General features: G+C 41.5%; 3 protein-coding genes across 3 annotated transcripts; 2 read left to right on the top strand and 1 right to left on the bottom strand.

Moving 5' to 3' along the window:
* Positions 1-417: 417 nt before the first annotated feature.
* flot1b (flotillin 1b) lies at positions 418-7,253 on the bottom strand. The gene is made up of 13 exons (XM_061049289.1): positions 7,118-7,253; positions 6,138-6,188; positions 5,638-5,713; positions 5,252-5,342; positions 4,792-4,935; positions 4,536-4,655; positions 3,892-3,987; positions 3,620-3,772; positions 3,252-3,433; positions 3,016-3,061; positions 2,770-2,907; positions 2,160-2,324; positions 418-2,059 (listed from the first exon to the last, which is right to left on the bottom strand). The coding sequence occupies exons 2-13, from the start codon at positions 6,178-6,180 to the stop codon at positions 2,036-2,038; spliced, it is 1,278 nt and encodes a 425-aa protein (XP_060905272.1). The 5' UTR covers positions 6,181-6,188; positions 7,118-7,253; the 3' UTR covers positions 418-2,035.
* Positions 7,254-9,939: 2,686 nt separating this feature from the next.
* tubb5 (tubulin, beta 5) lies at positions 9,940-14,560 on the top strand. The gene is made up of 5 exons (XM_061049282.1): positions 9,940-10,099; positions 12,638-12,746; positions 13,007-13,117; positions 13,219-13,463; positions 13,574-14,560. The coding sequence occupies exons 1-5, from the start codon at positions 10,043-10,045 to the stop codon at positions 14,384-14,386; spliced, it is 1,335 nt and encodes a 444-aa protein (XP_060905265.1). The 5' UTR covers positions 9,940-10,042; the 3' UTR covers positions 14,387-14,560.
* A 2,399-nt stretch (positions 14,561-16,959) lies between these two features.
* On the top strand, positions 16,960-27,004 carry mdc1 (mediator of DNA damage checkpoint 1). Its single transcript, XM_061049188.1, has 11 exons — positions 16,960-17,111; positions 17,251-17,841; positions 17,928-18,006; positions 18,130-19,358; positions 19,672-19,734; positions 19,860-23,035; positions 24,031-24,168; positions 24,318-24,500; positions 24,668-24,793; positions 25,380-25,490; positions 25,602-27,004. Exons 1-11 carry the CDS (start codon positions 16,976-16,978, stop codon positions 25,803-25,805), a joined length of 6,036 nt encoding a protein of 2,011 aa, XP_060905171.1. The 5' UTR covers positions 16,960-16,975; the 3' UTR covers positions 25,806-27,004.
* Positions 27,005-27,301: the final 297 nt, after the last annotated feature.

Here is a 27,301-nt window from a genome sequence, read left to right as displayed (position 1 = left end):
CGGGGGAGCTCAGTCTACTCGAGAGTCCAGCCTCTGCTGCCGGGACAAGGCCACCTGGACTTCTAACACACTGACACACAAGATGTGCTCTGGGTGTGACATTAATTTCACTGTCAGCTATCATACAGATAGTGTTGCATTTATTGTTAAATCAATTGATTTATAAAACATGAGTATAGAAAAATGCTGTTTTTAAATCCCTCTGTTCAAAGTGGTGTATTCAAGTTGTGTTTGTGAGGCTCAAAAGAAATACAATTTACAATTATTTAAAATAAAATGTAAATGGCAAATCTTGACATTGAGAAGGTTTTTATAAGAAAATTACATTTTCCTTAAAAAGGGTCTAATTAGAATAAATGCTTAAATAGTATCTGATTATTCTGCTTTATGTGGTCAAAGTAAACAGACAGCAACAGGTTTGAGTGATAACACTATGTTTTATTGTTTACAGATTATTTCACTTTAGATAAATCTTGAATATTTGACACTAGTATACAACTTCCACACGATGTAAAAACTGCTTTGCTGACTTACAGGATAGACATGCAACAACACACTTAAGAAAAGTAAAAGGATTAGTAAAAAGGAGCATACGATAAAATAGGGGACTGATTTGGCTTCCATCTACAGCCGTCTTGAGTGACGGCACATGGCTTATAACCAGTTGCATATAAGGAAGTATTACCTGACTGAGGTTGAACAACTTCATTGAAGAAGTACACTTATATTCACTGTTGAAGAACCAGGCACTTAGCGATAACAAAATGCATAAAGCTTAGCAGCTGGAAAAGTTATGTTTCATATTCAAGTTTGAAAGAAAATCTGAAGAATCAGCTCCTGATCAGAGGAACTGACTGAAGAGAAATTATAGTCCATAACTGTAAAAGCTAAAATCAGCCAAAATCTATGATACTAAACATTAGGATTTAATGAAACATTAGTACACTAAACACAACAGAAAACAAAAATCAGACTGCTCCATCTTCCATATGTCAGTTTAGACTACAGGCAGCAAGCACACCAAAGCGGGAGGCTGGTTAGTAAGTGGTGGTCCTTGATAACTCTCGCAGTATAAAGGACTCCAGAAGACACTGCAGCAGAGCCAACACGTCAACATTGTCTTCACCTTCATTGCTTTCAAAATGTAACCTCCTGTTACCTTGTTCCTACTAACCACTTCCATTTGAATCACAGAAACTTCTCACACTTGCAGTGCAACTGATACGTGCAGCAACAGTCTGTTACTACATAAAGACATGAGGAGTACACTAGTAACACCCCCAGCCTGGCCCCTTTATACTGGTTGAGTACACAATGATAGCAACGATATGCCCACACCAAGCTACACATTGATAAAAAAGGATCAGCACCGTTTAATGATTGGAAAGGCACAAAAAAACTTTCAGATGCTCAACAGCTGTTTCCATTTTCTTCTTTGACCCTGATGAAGGCCACAAGCCAAAACACGTCAGTCTAAATTGTTAATAAAGTTCTTACTACAAGTGTTGCTGGAGCGTTTTGACCTCTTCTAAGCCTTTCACTCTTCATGCACCTTGTCAGTTGGTGAAGTTTGAGCCAGAAAATCCTCTTTTTCTTCTTTAAAAAGTTTAAAGAAATAACGAGAATGTATTGACTTAGTTCCCCTATAGGGAAAATTAGTCCGATTACAGTAAAATAAAAAAATATCAATCACTGGATTATCACTGGCTAAAGTGGGCGGAGTTTTTTCTGTTCTGGCTTTAAACTAGTGTTATTGATAAGGATGCATCCCTCGCAGCTTTCTGCTGCCGCCCACTGAAAAAAACCACAGCAGCCCAGACAGGGAACTTGAAAAGAAACCACATGTAGCAGAAACAAAAATCCAGATCACATGAAGAAAGAGACACGTGAGAAACACATGCATGCACACAGACAATCAGACAGCGCTATCATGTTGATGAGTGGTTACAGTGGTTATAGGCACGAGGAGGAGATCTGGAGTTCCAGCTCTGGATATTGGTAACAGCTCTCCTGATAATTCTTTTCCCCAGCTCTTTTAATGCACTCCCTTTCCTGCAGCCTGTGAAGTCAACGAGAGAAACATGAGACAATCACCGCCTTGCGTCATTTGTTACCTCTCACACATGATCGCTCTTTCAAAAGCACACACTGCAGCGTACCTGGGAGATGTCGATTCCAGTGAGCTTCTCCACAGCGTTAGGCAGCCTGGTCATGATATCTAACACCTCTCCGGCGAGTTTGGCTGCTCCAACCTCTGAGCCGCCGCTGGACACCATAGTCACCTTATGGGCTGCACACAGTGGCTTGCTGATCTCCTCTGCGATCTGCAGGACAAGACAGAACAAAACATAGAAACTACCTTAATGAAGGTCAAATTAAGCATGACAACATCTGAGGAAAATCAAATTAATCCAATATAAATGAAGTCATGGGATTAATCTAAAAGAGAGTGAAATTACCTTGTTTGTAAGAATTGAAAAGAAAAGCAGAAGTAAACAGATAAATATTCTGAATGAGCTTAATGTGGTCATTTAGAAGAAGTAAAACTAGTATCAAAGGTCATCTATCATGAGGCTGTGCTGTGATGCTAACAGAAATAAAAAAGAGTCAGTATTCAGCCCAGAGGCAAAAACTTTCATGAGAGCAAAGCAGTAATGACTGAAAAGGTCTTCCCCTGTATGACATCTTTGATCGTCGCAAACATCTTTTTTTAAAGCAGTTCAAACATTACTCTTCCTCTAATCATTAATCCAAGAGAGTCAGACTGACCAGTGGCAGTTTCTCCAGCAGCATGTCCACCATGGCTCCATCTTTGTACGTCTTGAAGGCCTCTGCTTTCTTGGTCATCTGTTCTGCCTCGGCACGACCCTTAGCCTCCAGGGCAAAAGCCTCAGCCTCACCCCTCATCTACAAGGACAAACACAAACACATTAACAAGATTTACCTGATGTGACGTAGTTTAACAGGCAGAGAGGGAGTGCTACAGAATCGAAGGACGCACGCAGCAGGACTCACTTTGATGGACTCGGCCTCGGCTTCAGCCTCCATGATGAGCTGCAGGCTGCCAGAGTGAAAAGAGATTGCTAATTGATTTGCTGTTTTAATTGGTTTCATTTTGTCCTTCTTGTTGCTGAACTGGTTTTTAATGCACATGTTTTATATATATATATATATATGTATATATATATATATATATATTCAAACTCTCATCCGAACTACACACAACACTACTCTCATGTCCTAATACTCACCGCTGTGCCTCAGCCAGCCTCTCCAGACGGTATTTCTCAGCTTCTGCAGGCCTCTTTATTCTAGCCTCCAGCTCGTTCTCCTTACGGATTATTTCCTGCTCCTGCAGTGTGATCTGCTGGGTCCGCTCCACCACCTGAACCTGCATCTTCTCCTCCTCGATGCGCTGCTTGGTTTTGGCCACCTGATGATGGAGGCAGACAGTCGGATAGAACCTTGAATCTTACTTGGTTCAATTGATACAAACATGATCAGGCGGTGTCATAAAGTCTGTGACTGAGAAGAAGAAGAGACTAACACAGCCAGCCAAAACTTAACCAGCAAACACTAAGCTCACAGAAGAGCAAATCATTAAAGCATGACTCTCTACCTGCAGCTGATAGGCCATTTCTGACTCAGCCTTCCTGGTGTTGACCTCAACATCATAGGCTGCCTTCTTCAGCTCGTAGTCTCTCTGGGCTTTGGCCATCTCGATCTCATTCTTGTACTGAGCTGAAACCTTCTCCTGCATTGCATTGGCTTCCTGTGTAGACAAAGTGGTGGGACAGACATCAGGATGTCCGGTTATGACTTTTCAAATCATTGATTATTCTAATATGAGCAAATCAGCACAACTATGATGCAGAATGAATCTTGTCTTACCCTCATGACAGCATCTCGTTTGTACTGAGCCTCTCCAATCCTGGCATCCTTCTGCACCTGGGCTGTTCTGGCTTTACCCAAGGAGTGAAGGTAGTCCTACATGAGAGAGTTACTTTTAGCATGGTTTTACTTTGAAGAAAGAGCATTATTACTAGCTTCAGAGATGATATGATTACTCAATGCTGGGTTCAAGGTCCACTTCATTTGACTCCCTATTTTTCTAAAACGTATAAAATAAAATGTTCAGTTAGACCGAAGCTCGTTTTGGGTCATTATCCAAAACTTCCTCTGTGTTGTTACACAACAAGAACACAGCTTGAGAAGTTAAAAGGAAGGCAGTTCATTAGGTAACAAAAACAAGAGATGCTGTGGTTATCACTGAAGCACTCGGGTCTAATTCATCACTAATGTGATGTCAGAGCGGTTGGGGGTCTGTGGAGTCAGACGAAGTTCATGAATGCTAATCACTTACTGAGGAAACAAGGAAATCATACGAGACTAAAAGCTTTCCAATAAAAGTATTCAGGCTCACAGAGACATCCCAGTTCCTGCTGCTCAAGTAATGAGTGTTGGTGTGGTGTTTTGATCATTAGATCTTTGTCATAAATACATGCAGAAAATAAATCTGAACAGAATAAAAGCACCTGATCATCATGAACATCTTTAAGTGTGTAGCTGACAACTCCAATCCCCATGTTGACCAGGTCAGAGGAGGCCACCTTGAAGACCTGCTCGGAGAACTTCTTGCGGTCCTGGTAGATCTCCTTTAAAAACACAGATTTATTCATCAGTTATTCCACACAGTGTAGAGTCATTCACTCTGTGGTGGAGCGATGAATCATAAAGATAAAGCCATCTCTGCTCTGAAGCAGAAAATGTCACGCATGTCAGTACACCAACCTCCACAGTCAAATGAGCGATGATGGCTCTCTGGTGTCCCTCCAGGGTTTCAAGAGCAATCGTGGCAACCTCAGCCTCAGACTTTCCCATAAACATTTGGCAGGCGGTGGCCAACATCTCCTTGTTCTGACCCTGGATCTTCACCTGAGAAAAGAAAGGAGAAGAAAAAGCTTAAGTGAAATAAATCGTCTTCAACCTGAAAAAAACAAACATTATCTGAAACATTGTTTTACCTGAATTTAAACATTAAATGTGATTACTTAAGACAGAAGCCCAAAAGGTAAAATATGCCAGATGCAGATGTTTCTCATGGTATGCACACAAACTCATCAGTCTTATAGAGACCAACAGGCCTGTATGTTTCTCAATCTGTTTCTGTAAAAAGCATTTCTTTTTAAACAGCAAAAGTTCTTTGACTCCATTGAACAAAAGCCTTCTGTCATCCACTTCTCAAGCATACCTGTGCAATGCCAGTGACGGAGATCGGGACACCATGTCGGGTGTAGACTTTGTCACTCTTCACGTTTAGAGTCAGGGTGTTCAGTGTGATTCTGAGAAGAAACAAACAACAAAAATCAAGAGGGATTGGGTGAGATTATAACAAATAGCAGGATCGCAAAGTCATAGCACAGAGAGACAATAAATTACGTTGATCGTCAGCCCACAAAGAGCACTTCCATTTGCTGCTGATTGTAAGTAACCTGATAATGGATACAGCGTGCAGAACAGATACAAGTAGCCCACGTCTCTCCTATTAACACTTATTTCCTTGCTTGTGACAAACAAACTAAAAAGGCAGTTATATTTGACAAAAAACTGAAAAATAGAAATTCAAAATGTGATCACCTCTGAATTTGCTGGATACATGGAAGGACAAACACTCTTCCTCCAGCAATCATTAAAGGGGGTGAACGGCCAAAGCCTGGTGGGAAAAACACACACAACATAAACATTAGACTATAATTCAGTAACATATGGCTAGTTAACGGTTACAATGAAATAGTTGGCTTGCAACATCAGTATTACAACAATGTTAATTATGTAATACACATTGGGACTACAATTTAAAGCAAGCTGGAAAATTCCTTCTTTACTCCAAACTGACAAGAGACGTTACTCAGTATCATCTTATCACAAGTCATGTGATGATTCAATCGCTCACATGACACAGGTCTACAGGTGGACTACACAAATCTTGTCTCCTTTTATTACAGGACAATTACAACACCTTTAGGGTGGGTGGGTCTCCTAACCCAACCTTCCTAAACAATCCTTTGTAATTTTTTGTTTTTGTAAATAATCATGCATCCCTGAGAGGTAGGCAGAGAAAGCAGCAAACATCTTACCAGACACCACCATGGCTTCATTGGGTCCACATGTGTAAAACATCTTGATTCCTGATGTGCAAAAAGATAATGAGTCATGGCAAAGAATGAAAATCACCTGTAATCTAAAATATACACAGCATCAAGTTTACAGTATACGTTGTTGTTTTTGTCATTTATTGTTATATTGGTTTTGCTTATCGTCGTGGTTTTTGTTTACCACCAACCTGCCAAGGAACTACAGATGGAAATGTACATGTTTATGTTCATTAATGTGCGCTGCCCCTATTTTAAATAAATAAATACAATAAATACAGTTTTTTTTATATTACTGGAGCTGATTTGAGTTTAAATGGAAGTATCAAGATTGGTAAATAAATAAACAAAATCGGAAATCAGAATAGATGGATGAAGAGAACATGCACTGCTGTCCAATGTACGAAAAAAAAATTATCAACGAAAACAATAAATTTAAATAATTTAAATACATTTAAGGGGAATAAATAACTGCTTATTATGAGGGCATCAAAACTGTAGCCTATACGAGGTGGTTGAACCATAAAATAAGACAAATGTTTATCGTCATGTATTTGTTATTATAGACAAGATCATGGTATCAGAGTATAAACCTACACACGTCAGTGATTTAAACCCTGAAGTCTCCATGTCACAGACACACAGACCACTCCTCTACTAACAGGGTCGGTCAGACTAGCTGGCAACAATGCTGGTCCCCGCACTCAAAAACTAACAAAGCTTCATATCAAACATTACTTAGAGGAGCCGAAACAACTCTTTGCTCAAAGAACAACGACAGACTTATGATATATTAAATGTTTCTAACTACATAACGGTCCGCAAATACGGTCAGCTCCTATGCTAAGCTAACTGTAGCTGCAGGTTGATAACGTCACTACGACTGCGGAAAACAGACCCGTACTAAAGCTATTAACTTTAGCTAAACGATGTCATAATCGAGGCTTTCTTTCGCAATAACTTACCGATATCCGATCACAACAAAAAGGCAATTCTGTTAGATGTAAATTCAGATCTGTTTTCTGGTCCTACGGTCAGATCGTCAATCGTTTCCCGTCAACTGGTATGACAAAAATGTCTGTTCGCAAAAGGGAGTGTGGCCACGCCCATACTCAGTACAACAACTACACGTCTGGCGCCATCTGGTGGTTGAATGTGACCACTGCAACACAAAGCCACTGTTGTGGCCCTATCACCTATATCAGGTATGGGCGACTTTGGTCACAGCAAGGGCCACATTCATTTAATTCTCACTGCCAGAGGGCCAAATTGTAGTATACAAAAAACAATTACAGTCATTTTTTCTCTCCAATTTAACTCAACATATACCAGTGATCAAATATTATTATGGACATACTTCTGGTTTTCATGATTTCATGGCATATCTAGTCATGTTTTCTTCATGTTCCAGATTAATTGATATGTAAAAATTTACCTGAGGGCCAAGTTGAGGGTTGATGGGGGCCCACATGTGGTCCCCGGGCCGCCAGTTGCCCACCCCTGACCTATACTGTAGCTGCCTTATTTTCTATCTATCTATCTATCTATCTATCTATCTATCTATCTATCTATCTATCTATCTATCTATCTATCAACATTTTAATTCAAAAGGGCATATGGGAAACATATGTTTACATTGCCAAAACAAAAACGAAAATAATTAATTCCAACAAAAGAATAACACAAATTAAATCATAAGTCACAGAGCTGTGCAGGATTGCAGTGTTACAAAGTCTATAGACATAAAAACACGTTGTGTTTAACTTAATAATACTAGTTGACAATTTAACTTTGCTGAAAATATCAAATAAAAATGTAAAACTGTCAAGTTTTTTTCAAAAGTATATTTACAGCTCTATTGTCTGTTTGATGTACAGTTATATATATATATATAGAGAGAGAGAGATAATTAGTGCAGCGTTTTTCACATTGATGTTCCTCACAAAGCAGGTACAAAGGTTTTTGGTTATTATTCACAAAGTGTTTGTGTGTTGATTTTTAAATGTATCTAGACATAATTGGAGTTTGTGGTGTTGCAGGCATGTTTCTTTTTTGGAATATCATAATTTGAGTTTTGGTAAGATTCACTTTCAGGGCCCCGGGTCTGACAGATCTTAAAGGCCTGAAGCACCTGTGTTTGATTGAGTTACTTTTAAAATTGATTTCCATTGCCCTCTGTCCTTTTACAGTGTTCAAGGCACTCACTGCTAACTGCCTCAATAGTGCTCAGTTTTTAGATAAACCCTAACTCTTACGTAATAACCTCCGCAGATTATGTGTGCATTGGATGTCTGATTCAAAATGGAGGATAGCATGCAAAAGACAGAGAACATTGCACACTAAAAACCCGATGAAGCACCCACAGAGCAGACCTTTAGGTTTGCATTGAAAGCATTTGTAAAACATATTTATACTGTTGGAGTTTCTTCAACATGAATGTTCATCTTGAAAATATCAGGCAGCAGAATTCAGATGAGTAAAGTATTATGTAATTTCAAATTTTAAAAAATCCCTCCAGCAGCAGAGTTCTCTATAACCCACTGATTAAAGTCTAATCTTATTTTAGAATCTGGCCTTGGATTTGATCCTGGTCTTCCTCACTTGATGAGAGCTGGAACAGAAGTCTGGTTTATCCCTTACTCTGACCAGATGTGTGTGTGTGTGTGTGTGTGTGTGTGTGTGTGTGTGTATTTTCAATACAGCTGAAAAGCTACCAAATCAGCTACTTAACAGGCCTAATTTGCTGATTCCAAGGCTCAAAATGATGTCAAGTTTTTGTGAGTTAGAAGTCCTTGAAGTGCCCAGAGAAAATTAAAAGCATATTGAACACCTTTATTTCCATGACAACTGGTCAAACTCCATCTGCAGTACATTTTTTCTTTTTACTATGCTTCACATTTTTTATCACATTTCTCTGCAGTTTGACTTAACATAACACAGTAAAGATTCCTGCATAAAACTACTAATGAATCCTCTCATTAACTAAAGTTTCCCTCTTGCTTTCAGGGTTCTGCATACACCCCTAACTAGGTCTTAACAGCTAAACGTAAATATGATCCAATAACAGTTACCTCATGGCATAATAGTGAGGCCTTAAACTCTGAAAACATGGAAACAAAGACAACATTCAAGATCTCATTATATGTTGAAGAGAAAGGATATTTTTTATAATCGGATAAGATCATCCTCTAATTATTCTCTAAATGGCAAATCTGGGATTAAAACATCCCAAAATGATAAATAATAATACAGATTTAATTTCTAAAATGAAATATGAATAGAATAAGTAATGCATCAGCAGTTAAACTCAGATTCAGGCAACAGCAAGGTGCTAATTTTAACCAACGTTTTGTTCAAATGATCAAAGATTTAAACATCCTATCACATTTATCTCCAGATTTGAGGAGATGGGCCAAAGCTGACTGACCCTATCATATCTCTGGCTTGATAGTGAAATGTCTTCCATTTGTCTAGTCTGTAGGGAGTGTTACAGAAAGGAGAGGGATGCAAATACAGCTGATTGGTTGTTGCTTACTCATGTCTCGAACAAAAAAACTGTAACACGTCTTTTTGGTGTTTTTTTTTCTTTCTAGACAGCAGCTGGTGTAATTCTGCTCTATCTAATTTCCACTCCCTGATCTGCAGCAGCCATCACCCCTTCTTCTCCTCCTCCTCCTCTCGGCTCCGGCTCAGTCGTCTCAGCCAATCCCTGTGCAAAGCAGCTGGGGTCTCGGTCTAGCCACGCCCCCTCCCCCTGCCCCATCCTCGCTCTGGAAACGCTCCAACATTATAAATGCATTGTCCGGCTCTTTCCCACAAGTCTGCGGTTCGCTCGCCGTGCCTGTAGAGTTAACGCTCCTACTCGTCTCTGTAAAACTTTAGCATCCATAATGAGGGAGATCGTGCACATCCAGGCCGGTCAGTGCGGTAACCAGATCGGAGCTAAGGTAAGAAAATGTTATTATTAATAATACATTTTGTCTTTTATAAAAATTATGTTTCACTTATTGTTCAGAAAGCCATAGGCTCAGTTTGGTGCACGTACTCATTAGACGTATTTTCTAAACTCTCTAGATGATAGTTTTATTATGACTGAAGATAATGGAGTCCTTTTGTCTAATTGTGCATCAATTAAACACAATCCTTCCATAAAAACACCAAGTTTACCAACACTATAAATCAAATTTCATCACTCAAAAACTGAAAAAAAAAAAAAAAAAAAAAAAAAAAACATACATTAAGCGTTTATTTGAGGGGTTCTCTGTCTCTATGGTGCAGTGCACTGCGGTAACTGGTGGGTGGGTGTGGATTAGCGGACCGTGCCTCCTCTCACTGGAACAACGGGGGTCTTGTGTCTCGACTGTTTTTTGTTCACTCAACACCGGGCGTGTCTCAAATGCAAGGATTCAGCTGACCTCATGAAGACAAAAAAATCTGTCTATTCATCACTTGTCAGACCCTCTCAGTCAGTGCACTGAGCACTCCTCTGGTTTCTTTGTCTTGCACAGACATATATGACTGGTATTTCAGACAATGAGTGGGGAAGCTGATGGGAGGCCTAGTTACTCCACTCCACCCTCCTCCTCTTAATGATCAATGATCAATATAACATATTGATTAGATTGTCTTTCTGCAGGCTGTAGGTGCAGAGTGTTGCTTCAGCTGGTGAGAAAGCAGGGGAGCTGTGGCAAGGGTGTGGCATGGAGTGACACTGGAGAAGAAAGAAATTGTTTAAAAATGAGCATTTCCTGAAATATGTAATTTCGTCTCACATTGAAAACTTCCATATGCTTGCTTTTAGGTAAAAAAAGTTTTTCATGTATTTGACACTTAATTCCACTTAAAAGGGTCCTGCTGTCTGTCTCACAAGAAGCCTGCAATACATCATCACCCACCAAGCCTTACAGCAACAATTGCTGTCTGCCACAGCACACGCCTTCTCAGCCCATTATTATCTCTGCTGTCCAACTAACTCCGTTTGTTTTACAGCACATCCTTTTCTACAGACAGCACATGTTTAAGTCTGACCTCTTGAACACACCCAGGAATCTTGTCCTGATATTCAAATATAGTTCATAGGCTCGACCAGCACATTTACAATGGCCTATACGCTATAAAATACAGTATTATCATAGAGATGCTCTGCTGATGGAGACTGAGATTTAAATGTCCAGATGAGCAAGCTTTGCCTTTCTGTAATCAATGTCTTTCTTCTCCTAACCAAATTAGGGGGTAGGGTGGGGGAGGAATGGAGGAAACAGCTGATGCACAGCAGTGGGTGAAGTCACTGGCTTCTCAATTGACTTAATATGCAAAAGCTGTCATTATCTTGGAAGAGTATCTATAGGATATTAACACAAAAAAACAACCTTTTTATATCCTAAGTGATTTTTAACTAAAGATTAGAAATAAATAGACTTGTGCAATTGGAGTTAATGCAGTGAAAATATATGTTTTCACCTTTTTAAGGGACTTTGTATAATTTGTGCCCTGTGTTTTCCCAAACTCTGTTAAAATAACTGCTGGTGGTCTGACAGTGTGGATCCTTATCAGTTTCCATTCCCCCAGGACTCATTGACTCAGATGTCCAGTGGGTATGATTGACAGACTTGCTGAAGGGCTACATTGTGGTGAATTAGGTCAGGATGTGTCCTTGCCTTTCTTGCTTATTGTCCTCATTCTTTCACTATGATGGTTTTCAGTCTTAACTGATAGCCATCTATCGTGTCACTGTCAGGCTGCTCTCAGTTTTTTCAGGCGTTGTTTTCCACCCTTTGTTCCTCACTTTATCCTTCTTTAGATCTCCCTCATATTAAGGTCACTTGGTAATTTTTGTTTTACGTGGTCTCATTTCAATGTCATGATACTAAGACCAAACTGACTCCCAATCTCTTAAGTACTGAGCTGCAATACAGCCCGCTTATCCAGATTACTCTAAATCCTCCCATTGCTGCTGTTAGCAGAAAATCATCAAAAAAAAAGCCCAAGTTGGAGGAGGACGGTACAAAAATATGTTCATGCAAATGACTGCCTGTGCGTGCAACCATCACACCCGCTTGTGGGATTTAATTCAACACAGTGAGTGTGGTCCTAAAAGAGTGAACAAGACATGAATGTAGATCTGAAGACAATCGGTGTCTTTTGTGTATTAAGACTGCAAATGGAGTTTATTCTCAGTTCTTCTCATGGGTTTTTAACTGTAGCTCCTTTGTTCCCTCTCCTTTTGCACTTTACATCTGAAAGAACTGCATTCTGCATAGTCAGCGGTTGTTGACTGTGGAAATATTAACAGCTGCATTGTGTGAAATGATATGGCTTGGTGAAAGGGGAAAAATCCTGTCATTTTCATCAGCTCCCAAAAATGCAAAGCCACTGCTGTTTTCCTCTTTAAAGCTCCAAGTTCCATAAACCACATTGCTAATGGAGGGATGCGTGCTTTCTTTGCAAGGAACTATCATGTGATACCTTCTATTTTATTCCTGCAGTTCTGGGAAGTGATCAGCGATGAGCATGGCATCGATCCCACAGGGACTTACCACGGAGACAGTGACCTGCAGCTGGACAGGATCAGTGTCTACTACAACGAGGCTACAGGTCAGCTGCTTTTCTATCTAATGGGTTGTCATAAAAAAGACAATAATGTTCTAACATTATGCTTAACTCGGCCATTTCAGTCTGAGGTGTATCTAAAGACATGTTATTATCTTCTCAAATGCCCTGCCATGCATGTTTTTTTTTTCATCCAAGACATCCAAGACTGTGGTTTCCTGCATTATTGAGCTGGTATGTTTTCTCTCCTCTCCTCTTCTCCCTTTTTCTCACAAATTCTTTGTTTTCGTTTTTGTCTTGCGAAGGAGCTAAATATGTTCCTCGTGCCATTCTTGTGGACTTGGAGCCTGGCACCATGGACTCAGTGAGGTCGGGACCCTTTGGGCAGATCTTCAGACCTGACAATTTTGTCTTTGGTGGGCAGAAGAATTCCATATTCCCATCTTGACGCATTGCTAAATATTGTATGAATAGCAGGAAATAATGGCTCACCTGTATATCATTTCTTGTCCTCCAGGCCAGAGCGGTGCTGGAAACAACTGGGCCAAGGGTCACTACACAGAGGGAGCTGAGTTGGTGGACTCCGTCCTGGATGTGGTCCGCAAAGAGTCTGAGAGCTGTGACTGCCTGCAGGGCTTCCAGCTCACCCACTCGCTTGGTGGGGGAACTGGATCTGGTATGGGAACCCTCCTCATCAGCAAGATCCGTGAGGAGTACCCCGACCGCATCATGAACACATTCAGTGTGGTGCCTTCCCCCAAGGTAACCAACCCTATAGAGCATGATCATTTGTGGTTTTAATTTGAGCCACTCCTCCTGTGTTCTCCTCTAAACTCATGAGACTAAAGAAAGTCTGTGTTTTCTGTCCTCAGGTATCAGACACAGTGGTGGAGCCTTACAATGCCACCCTGTCAGTCCATCAGCTTGTAGAGAACACAGATGAAACCTACTGTATTGACAATGAAGCCTTGTATGACATCTGCTTCCGCACCCTGAAACTTACTACACCCACCTACGGAGACCTTAACCACCTGGTGTCAGCCACCATGAGTGGAGTCACCACCTGCCTGCGCTTCCCCGGGCAGCTCAATGCTGATCTCCGCAAACTGGCTGTCAACATGGTGCCTTTCCCCCGTCTGCACTTCTTCATGCCTGGCTTCGCTCCCCTGACAAGCAGAGGAAGCCAGCAGTACCGCGCCCTCACAGTCCCTGAGCTCACCCAGCAGGTGTTCGACGCAAAGAACATGATGGCTGCCTGTGACCCACGTCATGGCCGCTATCTGACTGTGGCCGCTGTATTCCGTGGCCGCATGTCCATGAAGGAAGTTGATGAGCAGATGCTCAACGTGCAAAACAAAAATAGCAGCTACTTTGTTGAATGGATCCCAAACAATGTTAAGACCGCTGTCTGTGACATCCCACCCCGTGGCCTCAAGATGGCCGTCACTTTTATCGGCAACAGCACAGCCATCCAGGAGCTGTTCAAGCGCATTTCTGAGCAGTTCACTGCCATGTTCCGCCGTAAGGCTTTCCTGCATTGGTACACAGGTGAAGGTATGGATGAGATGGAGTTCACTGAGGCAGAGAGCAACATGAATGACCTGGTGTCTGAGTACCAGCAGTACCAGGATGCCACCGCTGAAGAGGAGGGAGAATTTGAGGAGGAGGCTGAAGATGACGCCTAAAGATAAAAATGTGAAGGTCAATTCTTCAATATCAAAACAGGAAATAATCAAGGAATAACCACAGAAGTAACCATGGAGCAAACGTAGTGTCCGGAGCATTGCTAGAGTCAAACTTTAGAATACATTAGATATTGCTAGTGTTTCACTGCCAATAAAGTTGTGAAATGAAAATAACTTGTCTGCCTGTCATTAATGCTCCCATAGAAATCATTCTTATTTGTCAGATTACATTAACCACAAGTAGGCCATTGAGTTCCAAACTCACACTTCAAAACTGTGTGCAAACATAAATAAGGCTTGGATATCATGGAGGATTTCCAGAAAAGATGAATGTCAAGGTCAGCAGTTTCCGTAATAGAGCATACTAAAGCATTCATGTGCTCTTTCCTGCAGCTATGAAAAATGGCTGTGTCATCCATTCTTGTTATGCATGGATAAGAAGGTTTTATTTTTTTCAGTTCAGTTCAGTTTATTGCCATTTGTAGCATGAAAACCACATTGGAAAACATTTGCAAAAGTAGACAGTACAATTGGAAACGGACACAGGACAGTGAGTTTAAAAAACAGGCAATATACATATAAATATAAATAAAAAGGAAGAAGAAATCATTATTTCTGTGTTTCATTAGCTCCTAGATATGATACAGTTATATAAACCCCAGGAATTATCAGTGCATTAACAGTAGTTCAGTTATAGTAACAGTTGTCATTTAGGTTTTGATAGAAAATAATTTTACTTTGATACCCAAGAGAGAAATACTATTTCTCTTTGCCACTCCACAATCTCACAAATATGAGGGTACCTAAGAACATATGCAAATTGCACCCTGTCTTTGTTAAGAGACCAAGAGAGTAGACGGCCATGCAGTGTTTCCCCTAGGTTTAAAGCGTTGGGGGGGTGGGGACAAGCCGACATGCCAACATGCCGACATGGCGACACAAACACTGGAAGGAATCTTGGCGTTCATGTGTTACTTTTAATGACAGCTGTCCTTTTCTATCGGAAAGGTATCCTTAAATGACTTCTTTCCCTGATTTCCGACTCTATCCACTATCCTATCCCTACAATAAAGGCACAAAAAGCCCAAAAATATCTATATATTTTTTTAACTTGACCTTCGGGGGGGGCGGGCCGCCCCCCTAATATAATGGTAGGGGAAACACTGGCATGTATAACCAGTATTTAAGTAAAATACAATGACACATTCTCAAATATATATATTTTCTAAGCAAACATCAATTTAATGCATCTAGACTTTGAGGGTTTGAATTCAGTTAAAGTTGAGAGCCTGACATACAAGTGGAGATGCAGCTACTAGATAGGCTAGTTGTCTTATTTTCTTAATGGTCCATATAAAGATCAAGATCAAGATAAAGATAAAGATGAACTTTTATGGGGAAATTTCAGCTCAAAAAACAGGAATATAATTAGCAAAAAGTTAAAAAAACAAAAACATATTCACATCAATTAAATAAAGGGAGAAAAATACAATAATAGAATAATACTAGGTAGGCTATGTACACTTTCACTTGTGGAAAGATATAAAACTAAGACTCCAAACTGTGACTGATGGCAAAGTGGTGGCTGGTTTAATCTGCAACAAGTTGCATCCTTGTGCCAAGGAGATGTAAATAGAGCAACATTTATGACCACAAGTGGGCAAGTTGAGGCAAGTTGAGACAAGCCGCTACTGCTAAATCTAATTTGTCTGCGTGGTCTCTTTAAGACACTAGTTGGTCAGCGCGAAAACGAATGTATGAACAATGACGTCATCTGAGCAGGCGAGTTGAATGTCCAATGGGTAACAGCTTTAGCCTGAGTGATGGGTGTGTTGGCCAATCGCTTGTGATTGAAATGTCGATTGTAGGCGTGATCGGATCTCTTCAGGATGTACATGAACACTGTTGTTTATTTTCGGAACGAGGCAACCTTTTGAAGGTGGGTGAAATAATACAAACCTTTTTCCTAAATAGAGGATATAAAAAAGGGGGAAACGTAATGCTGCCATGTAGTAAATTTACAAATGATCTTACTTGAACTATTTTGATGCATTTGCCTGATTGAGCATAAAACCACTCTTGCAGTCGCGTAAACTTCCTTCAAAGATTTCAAGGTAATTGACATCATTACTGGGACTTTTGTCTGAAAAGAGGGGCATGAAAACACTCAAATTAACAGAGAAATATCACAATAAGTGACTTTGTAATTTTGAGAGCTGTGACTTTGTTCACGGCACAGATTGAAGTGTTAACGTATTTTAGTTTCGATGTTAATTTTGTTTTTATTTTGACCGGAAGTGGGATTGTTGTGAAGTGACGCTGCTGTGACACATGTTCATACACGTTTAGTAAGAAGTTGTGATAGCTTTGCGCCACATAAACAGGATCATCGATACAGAATTTAAAGGAAGCAGGAATACAACAAGAAGTGTGTTGTATAAAATCATCTTTATTTAGCTGTTTAGACAAACGTTGACCTATGCTCAAGCCAGTTTAAGATAATTTTGCATTTACCAATAATACCTTTAATGTTATTGCATTTATAGCTACATAACTGTGTTTTTGTAAAGGAGCCGTCCTGTGTGAAGAATGGATGCTACTCAAATGATCAGTGACTCAATCTTGGAGTCAGAGGAAGAAGAAAGTGAAGAAGGGAATGAAAACAAGAGGGGGCAACCTTTGGCTAAACTCTGCATCTTAAAAAATAAACATATTCCTGAGAAAGGTAAGTGGTTTGCATCTGCTGTTATTACATCTATTTTTTTTGGGGGGGGGGGGGGGATTTATTGACTGTCTGCCTATGTTGTATGAACAGGTATTTTTGATGTATTTCTTTTTTACAATGGACGTTCTCTGTCTTCCAGAGTTACCCCTCTTTTTGGGAGACAATGTCCTGGGCCGTGACCCCAACACCTGCAACCTGCCGTTGGAAGCATCCTCAGTATCCAAGCAGCATGCGACCATCTGCATCTCGGCCTACAGGAGAAAAGGTTGTGATCGTGAAGTTGACATTGAGGCTTTGGTTTGGGACCTAGGAAGCATGAACGGGACCCGCAAGGGCCGTTTAAAGCTGACTCCTAATGTACGATATGCCCTCAGTGAACAGGACTGTTTGGTGGTGGCCGACATCCCTTGTCAGTATGTGAGTTGTGCGGTAGATGAAATCTCTTCTCGAGGGGATGCAACGACTCCTGTAAGCAAAACTAATGGGGTAACGGCTAAGATGCCGGCTGTCTCGGGAGAAACGGTAATTGATGCAAACAGAAGCAGCAAGAGTTTTGTTAACGGAGGTCCAAAGTCATTACCTGAGGACACAAGGAATACTCCAGTCACACACAGTTGCCTGTCCTTTGAGAAAACTCCAACACAGCCACAGGCAAGCCTTGTCCCCGAATCGGACTCAGACTCAGATGGAGAAAGAGGGGAAGCAGGAGAGAGAAGGCGCAAGGCACTCGGTATGTAGATTATGTAAAAACTTTGGGAAACGGCCCGGTTTCTGTATTTGATGTCTCTATAAGTTCATCTTTCTTGTCTTTTGCAGTGTCCACTACAGAGTCCTATAAATCCAGTCCCACCTGTTCAACATTCCTGAGTCCTACAAACAAAATAGTCCCTGAAAGGTATATTTTTGCAATGTCTTATTTTAGAATGCATATTTTCATAACATAGGATTGACCAACCTTTTTTAAATGTGTAAGTCAATAAACTTACCCCAAATCCACATTGTCTTGCTTGTTTTACAGTGAGGATGAAAGTCCTATCACACCGTCCTCCTCGTCTAAAAATAGGCCTTACAGACATGACAGTTTCAGCAAGGAGGAGACATACGTGGATGTGGGGCGACAGCAGCGAAAGGAAAAAGAGAGCCTTGGGGTTGTGGATGACAGCGAAGAGGATGGAGGAGAAGAAGAAAGAGCAGCGCTAGCAGGGGAAAAGTCTGAGGAGAGTAGACAACATGTGCAAGTGAAACAGGACAGCGATGTCAGTCTTACTGGAGAAGACGAGTCGCCTGTATCTACTACTGCAGCTCTCACTGATGAGATCCCGGCTTTTAACATGGACAGCGATACAGATATGGAGGGAGAGGAAACATCTGCGGCTCCTGTGAGCTTGAGTACAAATCAAAAAGCTGACACAGTCCAGTTTCACATGGACAGTGATACAGATGTTGAAGAGGATAATGACGCCTTACATAAAGTTTCCAAATCTGGTCTTCCCTCTGCTGACACCAAACGTCCTCATTTTATTTCAGTTGTTCAGCCAAAGGGCTTGACTATGGACAGTGACACTGATGTTGATGATGATGATGGTGCTGTGTCAGATGCAAAACCTGTGTCATTTCCGAGCGCACACACAGCTGACTCTTCTCCGTCAACGCAGCCAGAAGATTTCCGCCTAGACAGTGACACAGACGTTGATGAGGAGGAAGAAAAGCAATGTGGAACAAATACTATCGGCTCAAAAAGAGATGAAACTCCCACTGAACTGGATATCAAGCCAAGTAATCCTGAATCAGCTCCTAATGCTCCTCTCAGTGTGCATGTTGACAGTGACACAGATGATGAAACTGCTGCTGTCAGTGAACCCTCAGCACTGTCTGCTGTCACAGAGTCAAACGCTACTTCACATAAAGGAGCTGATTTGGGTATTCTGTCAGACAGCGACACAGATATGGAAGAGGAGTCTCTGGTCATACCTGTTGCTGTCGCATCATTGTTACTTTCTCCTGCCACCAAGTCAGATGCTCCTCAGCCAGATTCTGATGCAGATGCAGGTGGAAACGACTCCAACCCTGCCGGAGAGGGGGGCAATCAAGTTGACCTTGGACTGGGCAGTGACACCAATGTGGAAGATAAGGAAGGGGTTTTTGGAAATGAAGGTGAGGACCAGATCCCAAGCCTGTGCAGAGAAAACACACCTGGGTTGCTGGTTCCCCTTCTGCACAACTGCTCGACTCCTGTACACATGTTAGGTAAATGAATCCATCCTGACAGGACTCATTTAAATGAAACTAAAAGTTGCTTTTTATGTTGATTAATCCACTGACCATTTCCCAATTTGTTTACAGGGTGATATAATGTCAGAAAATAGTTTTTCAAAATCCCATGATAGTATCCCTGATTCATAGGTGATGTGTTCAAATAGCTTGTTCTGTTCCGCCAACATTTAACCCCAAAGATAGAGTTTTCTATCATACAGCATATATTACAAAGAATAGCATCAAATCCTTTCATTGAAAAATGCACGTGATACAGCATTTTTAATTGTTTTATTTTAACTTCCAGAAGGACAAGTTGAAGATATGGACACCCAGGCCTTCCTGAGTCCTTCTACAGGTCCATTTAGAAGTGAGTGGATGACTTTTTTTTGCACATATCTCGGTTTCTATTTGTAAGACTATGGATATATTGGAGGGGAAATAATAATTTTAACATCACAGGAATGTCCCTATATTTTCATCTTTGTCTCCCAGGTGCAGTAGCCCATGCTGAAAGACTTCAAACCCTGCCTTCCTTGTCAGACAGCAACGAGGATGAAGATTATGTTGTGGCAGAGACGCAGTCCTTTGTACTACAGACCAGAGAGGGCCATGGCAACACTCTAGGGGACCCCGCCCAAGCTTTTGGCCTTGAGTCTGCTGCTGATGAAAAAGGCGAACCGTCCATTAGAGCAGGGTCTTTCCAGCTGGGACTGTCTGACAGCAGCCACCTGCAGGGTCAGGCCCAGGCTTTAGCCATGGAGAGCACCCAAGCTTTTGTGCCTCTGGAAGGGGGCGTGACTTTGGAAGAAACCCAACCGTATGCAGCCAACTCGAATACAGAGAGAAACTCTTTAGAGAATGATGCCAATATGGAGGATACACAGGCTTATGCAGAGGAGGAAGATGAGGAAGAGGTTGCTAGAGGTTCTGTAATGACTGAAAAAGAAGGTCATGTCAATTTTGCCCTGGAAGCAACACAGGCTTATATTCCAGATCCCAACCGTGATTCAGAGGATGAAACAGACATGGATGAGAGAAATAGTACTGCTTCTGCTGAGATGCAGTCTTTAGACTTTCCCACTTCGTCCACTCTTGCCATGGCTGAAACCCAACCAATGACTGCCTTTGAGGAAGAGGAGAGTTTGGATGAAGAAAACCTGGTTTCTGCTTTAGCAGTAAAGCCCAGACCGCTTCATGAATCAGAAGAAAGAGGAGAACATAAGGAAGCAGCTCAACCTCAGGAGCTTCAGCTCAGTAAAGCTATGTCTGTAAGTGAAACTCAGCCCATGTGCACAGGTGACAATGAGGAAAGTGATGATGAGGATTCAGTGATAGGTTCACGAAAAAGAAAATCAAAACAGCTGCAAATTGAAGACGAGCAGACGCAAACCCTCACAAACTCTGAGCTCTCTGCTGTTGAAACCCCGCCCATGGGTGCAGCTGGAGATGCAGAAAGTGATGAAGAGGATTCAATTCCGGGTCCACGAAAAAGAAAGGCAAAGAGGCTGCATATTCAGGATGAGGAGTCCCAAACGCTCACAAACTCCGAGCTCTCCGCTGCTGGAACTCAGCCCATGGGTACAGCTGAAGATGGAGAAAGTGATGAAGAGGACTCAATTCCAGGGCCTCGCAAAAGAAAAGCCAAACGTCTGCAAATTCAGGATGAGGAAACACAACCCCTTACAAATCCTGAGGACTCCACTGTCGAAACTAGGCCCCTGGAAACAGACACTGGACTGCAGCACCATAGAGGACAGGGGAGACAATCTGATGCTGGAACCAGCAGCATCGCTGTTAGAGGAAAGAGGGCTACAAGGACAAGATTAAGAGAAGAGGAGGATCAGGAAGACTGTTCTGAACCTCCACGGAGACAGACGAGAGGGAAACATGTGAAAGCTTTGCCAACTACAAGAGGAAGGAGAGGGAAATCAAGACCGAATGAGAGTGAGGAAGAGGAGGAGGTAGAGCAGGCTAAGAGAACTAGAGGCAAAAAGTCAATGAGGCAACAAGAGGAGGATGAACAAGAAAAAATAGCGAGGGAGAGACAAGAGCAAGAAGAACAAGAAAGATTGCAATCTGAAAATGCAGAAAGGTTAAGGCTTGAAGTGGAGAAAGCAGAGAAAGAGAGAATTGAAAGAGAAAGAAATGTACAAGAGGAAAAACAGAGATCAGAGAGTGAAAAGGCAGAGAGAGAGAAAGAGAGATTAGAGAGAGATAAATTAGAAAGGATGGAAAAGGAAGAAAAAGAGCAGGCTGAAAGGGCCCAAAAGGAAAAAGAACAATTGGAGAGAGAAAGAAAAGAGCAGGCTGAAAAAGAGAAAATCAAGCTTGAAAATGAGCAAAGAGAAGAACAAGAAAGATTAGAGAGAGAAAACAAAGATAAAATAGAAAAAGAAAAAGAAAGAAAGGAACGGGAAGAAAAAGAAAGATTGGAGACAGCGAAGAGGGAACTAGAAGAAAGACTGGCGAGGGAAAGAAATGAACGAAAAGAGAAAGTGGAGAGAGAAAAACAAGAAAAAGAGGCCAAAGAAAAACAAATTAAAGAGCGAGAAGAAAACAAGACTGAATCACCTACAAGAAGCCGGAGATCAGCTAGAAAAACAATTGCTGCTATTTTTACAACACAAGACTCAAATGATGTCCCAGCCAGGAGGACCAGATCTCGCTCCAACTCTTCCAATTCTGTCAGTTCAGAGAGGTCCGCTTCGAGTGTGAAAGCCCAGGAGAGCAGGGGGAGAGGCCGAGGAAGAGGAGCAAAGAGGACCAATGAGACTCCTCCAGCAGCTTCTGCAAGAAGCAGTAATAGAAGGAAGACTGTCGCTGCAGGGCCAACACAACATGACAGTGCTGATGTCTCTCCTCAGGGAGTTCTCTCCAGGTCTAACTCCACCAACTCCCTCAACGCGGAGATTTCCAGCTGCAGCTCGGCCTCTCAGAGCAGGGGAAGAGGAGGCAGGCAGAGAGGAAGAGGAAGAGGAAGAAAATTAGAGGCAGACTCTGTTGTTGATCAGAGTCCGGCTCCTAAACCTACAGGCAGGGGCAGGAAGAGCAGGAAAGGAGATGAATCCACTAATGAGATTCCTGATGAGGATGATAAAGAGAAGACTGTCTCTCAGACTAGTACCACAAGGGGGCGACAGCAAGCCAATATAAATGTCTCTGAGTCTGCTGCTGCAGATGAGGAAGGCCCCTCAATTCAGAGTGCCACAGAAGAGGAATCTCCTCTACCGAAAAGAAATGTTAGTGGCAGAGTCCAGAAATTAGTAAATAATGAGTCTGTTGAGTCACCAGTTGGACCTGCACTCAGTGATGGAGATGAAGCTAAAAGAAAAGGAAGAAAAAGAGAGTTGGAGGAAAACACAGCGGATCCCAGCAGTAGCTGCAAAATGTGGAAAGGGAAGGAGAAAGCAGAAGAAGAAGCAAAAGTTGTAACTAACGATGAGATTCCAGTTCAAGCTAAAAGAAGAGGTCGACCATCCAGCGCTCAAGCAAAAATGAATGCTAAAGGTTCCTCCACTGAAATGGAGGTGACAGAGGAGAAAACGGAGGAGGAGACTGTTAAGAGGAAAGGCAGAGGTCGAAAATCAGCCGTCCAGGACAAAAGGAAGGAGCAGCAGGATGAAAGTGGATCATCTGTTGACCAGGATGCAAACATGGAAGCTTATGAGGTGACTGGATTGCTTCACATTGAATTGGAAATTGTGAAAAATTACAAAATACATCAGAGTTGAAACAAAAAACAGACTTACTAGTAAACTGATGTGTATCACTCGTGTTCAGCCAACCTTTGTCCTTGAAAAAGGAGAGGCCAAAGGCCCTGGAGCATTTCTCTTTATGACTCAGCCTTTCCAATACTCTTAATGTATTGTGATCAACATCAATGACTGTCTAGGTCTCCTCTTAATGCATCTACAGTAGTCTAATGCATCTACAGTAGTCTGACCTGCTCTGCATCACCCTTACTATCCAAATGAAATAAAGGCCTGATACACAAATGGACTGCACAGCTTTAGCGTTTGCAAAACATGTGCAAATGACTCGAAAAGACATTGCCAATTCAAAAACCTGTATTTAAGTGAAACATTTTGCAGTCATTTGGGCTCAAATTTGGCCACTTTTGATCATTGCAAAAAAAGTCTAAATCCCACACACCAGGGCTAATAGCCACACTCATAGGGAAAAATGACTATCTGCAAAGAGTTGGTGGTAACTGTGCTGCAATATTTACAAGGGATGTCATGCTCATCCTTTAAAGTTCTCTATTTTGTTTTGTACCAGCTGCCCTTCCTGGCTCAATCCAGGGTGTAAGATTTGTTTTAATCCAATATCAAAGTTTGGGAAAGGTGTCCCTTCCTTTCCCAGCTTATCATCTGTATGTGGACGGAATTGAGCTCCGTCACCTCTATGCAGTGACAAAACAAGAAGAAACTGAACAGATCAGGATAACTTAATGGTCTGTTTGTACTTGGATAGCATTAGCTATCTTTGATGCATAATACATGCTGCTTTTAGCCACAGCAATCCATTCCTCGTGAATTTTCCCCTAGGTGTCATTTCCGATTGCTACTTTTTTAAAGTACACTTCTTCCATGATATAGTGTTCTTGTACTGGTTTTCTTCTTCATTCACTCATCCCTTCTCCATTTCCTCTTCCCTTGAACAGCCCCAGACTCCAACCAGCAGTGTGTCCCGGAAGCGACATGCTCCTCTGGACTCGTCACCTGTTGTAAAGACACCTCGCTCCTCCTCTGCTTCCCCGGCAGCTGGTGGTCGATCAAGAAGTGCCAGCCAGACCTATAAGGTTTTTATATGACTTTGTAGACATGCGATCATATCTGTCAGAAAAGTTAGAGGGGTTATTTGAACCTTCATAAGAAACAGATTTCTGCCTGTCACCAAACAAAAACTGAAGTTGGATTTGCCTTGCGTGTCTGTTTTTTTTTTTCTCAGGTGCTGTTCACAGGTGTGGTGGATGAAGCAGGGGAGAGAGTGTTGGCTCGTTTAGGAGGCGGCATGGCTAAAGGTGTTGCAGACATGAACTGTTTGGTGACTGATAAGGTCCGCAGGACAGTAAAATTCCTGTGTGCAGTGGCTAAAGGAGTCCCCATTGTCACCACACACTGGCTTGAAAAGGTTAGTTGTTATATTATCAGTTAAAACTTTCCCCAGACCGGGTCTCTCTTTGAAAAATGGATGTGGATGTATATGCACTTAAACTATAAGTCACATACATACTGTAGATGTACTTCAATAGATACTGGCTTGTTGACTGTTCTTGTTGTCTGCTGTCTGTGTTTTAGAGCGGTAAGGCTGGCAGCTTCCTGTCTCCTCATGCTTTTATTGTGAAGGATCCGGAGCAGGAGAAGAAGTTCAGTTTCTGTCTCCAGGAGTCTCTGAGGACTGCCAGCTGTCAGCGTCTCTTTCAGGTACTCACAAGTCAATCACAACATGTATTTCTATGCTCATATTCTTCCTCTGAGTGAGAGGTTGGCCGAGTGTTATTGCGGTATTTCCCCAGGCAGATGGAACAATGCTGGTGGTGGTGGATAATATTGACAGTGAAGAATACTGAGTGAGTCATGGTGGGAATCCAGAAACGTCTGTATTAGAATAATCTTCAGCCTATGAAAGATCAGGCATTAGCCTCTTTGTAGTTCAACATGCTCACATCTCGACTCAGTGGTGATTGTTCACCATTACACTGTGCCTTGTGGGAAGTAATTTGACTTTTATTGTTAATGCACTGGTTGTTTATAGGTGCTTTACATAGGGAAGCAGGCTGTTGTGTTTCCATTCTGATTCATACTCATCATGCACTGCGCTGTATCTCTAAAGGGATATTTTGATTCCACATATAATGTTGATTCAAGCTACTATTGAGGAATTGTATACATCTGTAATACCAGATTCCTTTTTTTGGAGATGTGTTCTTGCAGAGATTTAAATACAAATAGAAAGGAACTAAACTTGTTTACATTTTCTATGCTGCTTCTTTTGTCTTCTTTCTGTCAGGGATACGAAATCCATGTAACAAAATCAGTGAAGCCAGAACCAGTCCATATGAAAGACATTATCTCCTGCAGTGGAGCTACTTTTCTTCCCAAGATGCCCTCTTCTCACAAGGTGCCATTAACTCATAAGTACTTTCTCCATCAAGTCTTGCAGACAATTAAATTAGCAACTGTAATTATTGTTTTAAGGCATATCCATCTCATTTTTTTTTGTCCCTTTCAGCCTCAGACTTTAGTGATTTCCTGCGAGGAGGACTTGTCTCTCTGTGGCCCTGCTCTCGCTGCGTCCCTCCCGGTCGTTACGGCTGAGTTCATTCTCACAGGGATTCTGCAGCAGAAACTCGACCTACAGACCCACTCAATCTCTGCTCCTGCCAGCAATCTACCAACTGCAGGAGGAAGAGGAAGGGGCAGGAGGAAGACTTAGCAGCCCCTGGGTATACTGCAATATCCACAAAATGTGACACCATCCATATGTAGGAAATCTGCCGCTGTTTTCATGTCGTTGATTAGCTTACAAATCAGTGACTGGTACAAAACTCAACAGGTGTGTTGGCCACATACAGCTAAAATGGATTGTATACTCACATGGTAGACAACATATTTTGAATGTAGTTATTTTACAGTGTTAGCTATAATATTAAACTAATTTTATATGCACTCTATCCTGTTTTGGAAAATGGTAAAAACTGAATTTAGGACACTTGCCAAAGAGTTTATAATTTGTATGTTTCCAACTCTGCACTCAGTTGATTCTTTTCTACCAATCAGGCTTTGTGTCTGTGAGGAAATGTAGTTTATAGCGTTGCAAAAGCTGACAGCAATGATGCTGCTATGATGCAGGAGGGGAATAATTACCAATAACTCATCCTTGTCCCTTTCTCCCTGTTATCCAACGCCGTGCTCCACCTCTTCTTGGCACCACAATAACACGCGGAGTACAACTTAACACTGCAAAAATGCTGCTACTCTCTTTGTATGCTAAGTGCGCCAACTCTTATCAGCCCGTTTGGCAGGTTACCAGATGTGAAGTGGGAGAAGTATAATCATGTTTGGGTGGAGGAATAGTGGAAGTGATCAGGTAGGTTTTGAGAAACATCATCTATAATGACCAGTGGATTGGAAAAAAAAAAAACTTTTCTCCTGCCACGATAAGAAGAGTATAGTGCCTTTTATGCCGAGGTAATCTTGAACCTGGATCTGGTTCTTCCTCCGTCTCCATTACCCACCTCCCGTACTCCATTAAGGCTTCATCCAATCCTATTACCTCCAGTGATGAGACATGATAGGCACCTGAACGCTGATGCTTTTCCTACATCAATATGTTCCTGCCCTTGCACTACATTTTCCGACCGTTCATTTTATGCATACATGTCTTTTATCTAAAAAATAAAAGGGAAATAAAGGCAGCAGATCTTCAAGTCGATTTCTCCCCTGACCCAGTGTATACCTAAAGTTTACCCATGCTGCATCATTGGTGTTTTTAAAGACATGCTCATTAGCTTACAACAAAGTTAGATTACAGAAACTTTTCAACAGCTAGTATCTTAACACCATCATGTATTTGTATCATATTAAGTACTCTGTCTGTATTACCAATGAGAACATTAAATCTTTTCTATATTACCGTATGTCTTCACTGTTGTAAGCTTTATCTGCATTTGTGAATTATATATTTTTTGACTATGACTAGTTGTATATTGTATTGGTGCTGATGTTTTGCTCAGTTAAGGAAAGCATCAATATCGGAATATAGGATATTATACTTATATGTATATCTGTAAGTATAAAATATTATATTATATATTCTTTTTCAGGTGGTCTTAGTGAGAAATTGGTAACCAACGAGAATCTTCCAATACATTTTAATTGTTAGAATTTTGAGATTAAATTGTCAAAAGAGGTGTTTTGAATTTTCCTCAA

The sequence above is a fragment of the Labrus mixtus genome, chromosome 11 (genome assembly GCF_963584025.1).
Source record: "Labrus mixtus chromosome 11, fLabMix1.1, whole genome shotgun sequence".
NCBI classification, from domain to species: domain Eukaryota; kingdom Metazoa; phylum Chordata; class Actinopteri; order Labriformes; family Labridae; genus Labrus; species Labrus mixtus.
This window is presented reverse-complemented; position numbering and strand designations above follow the sequence as displayed.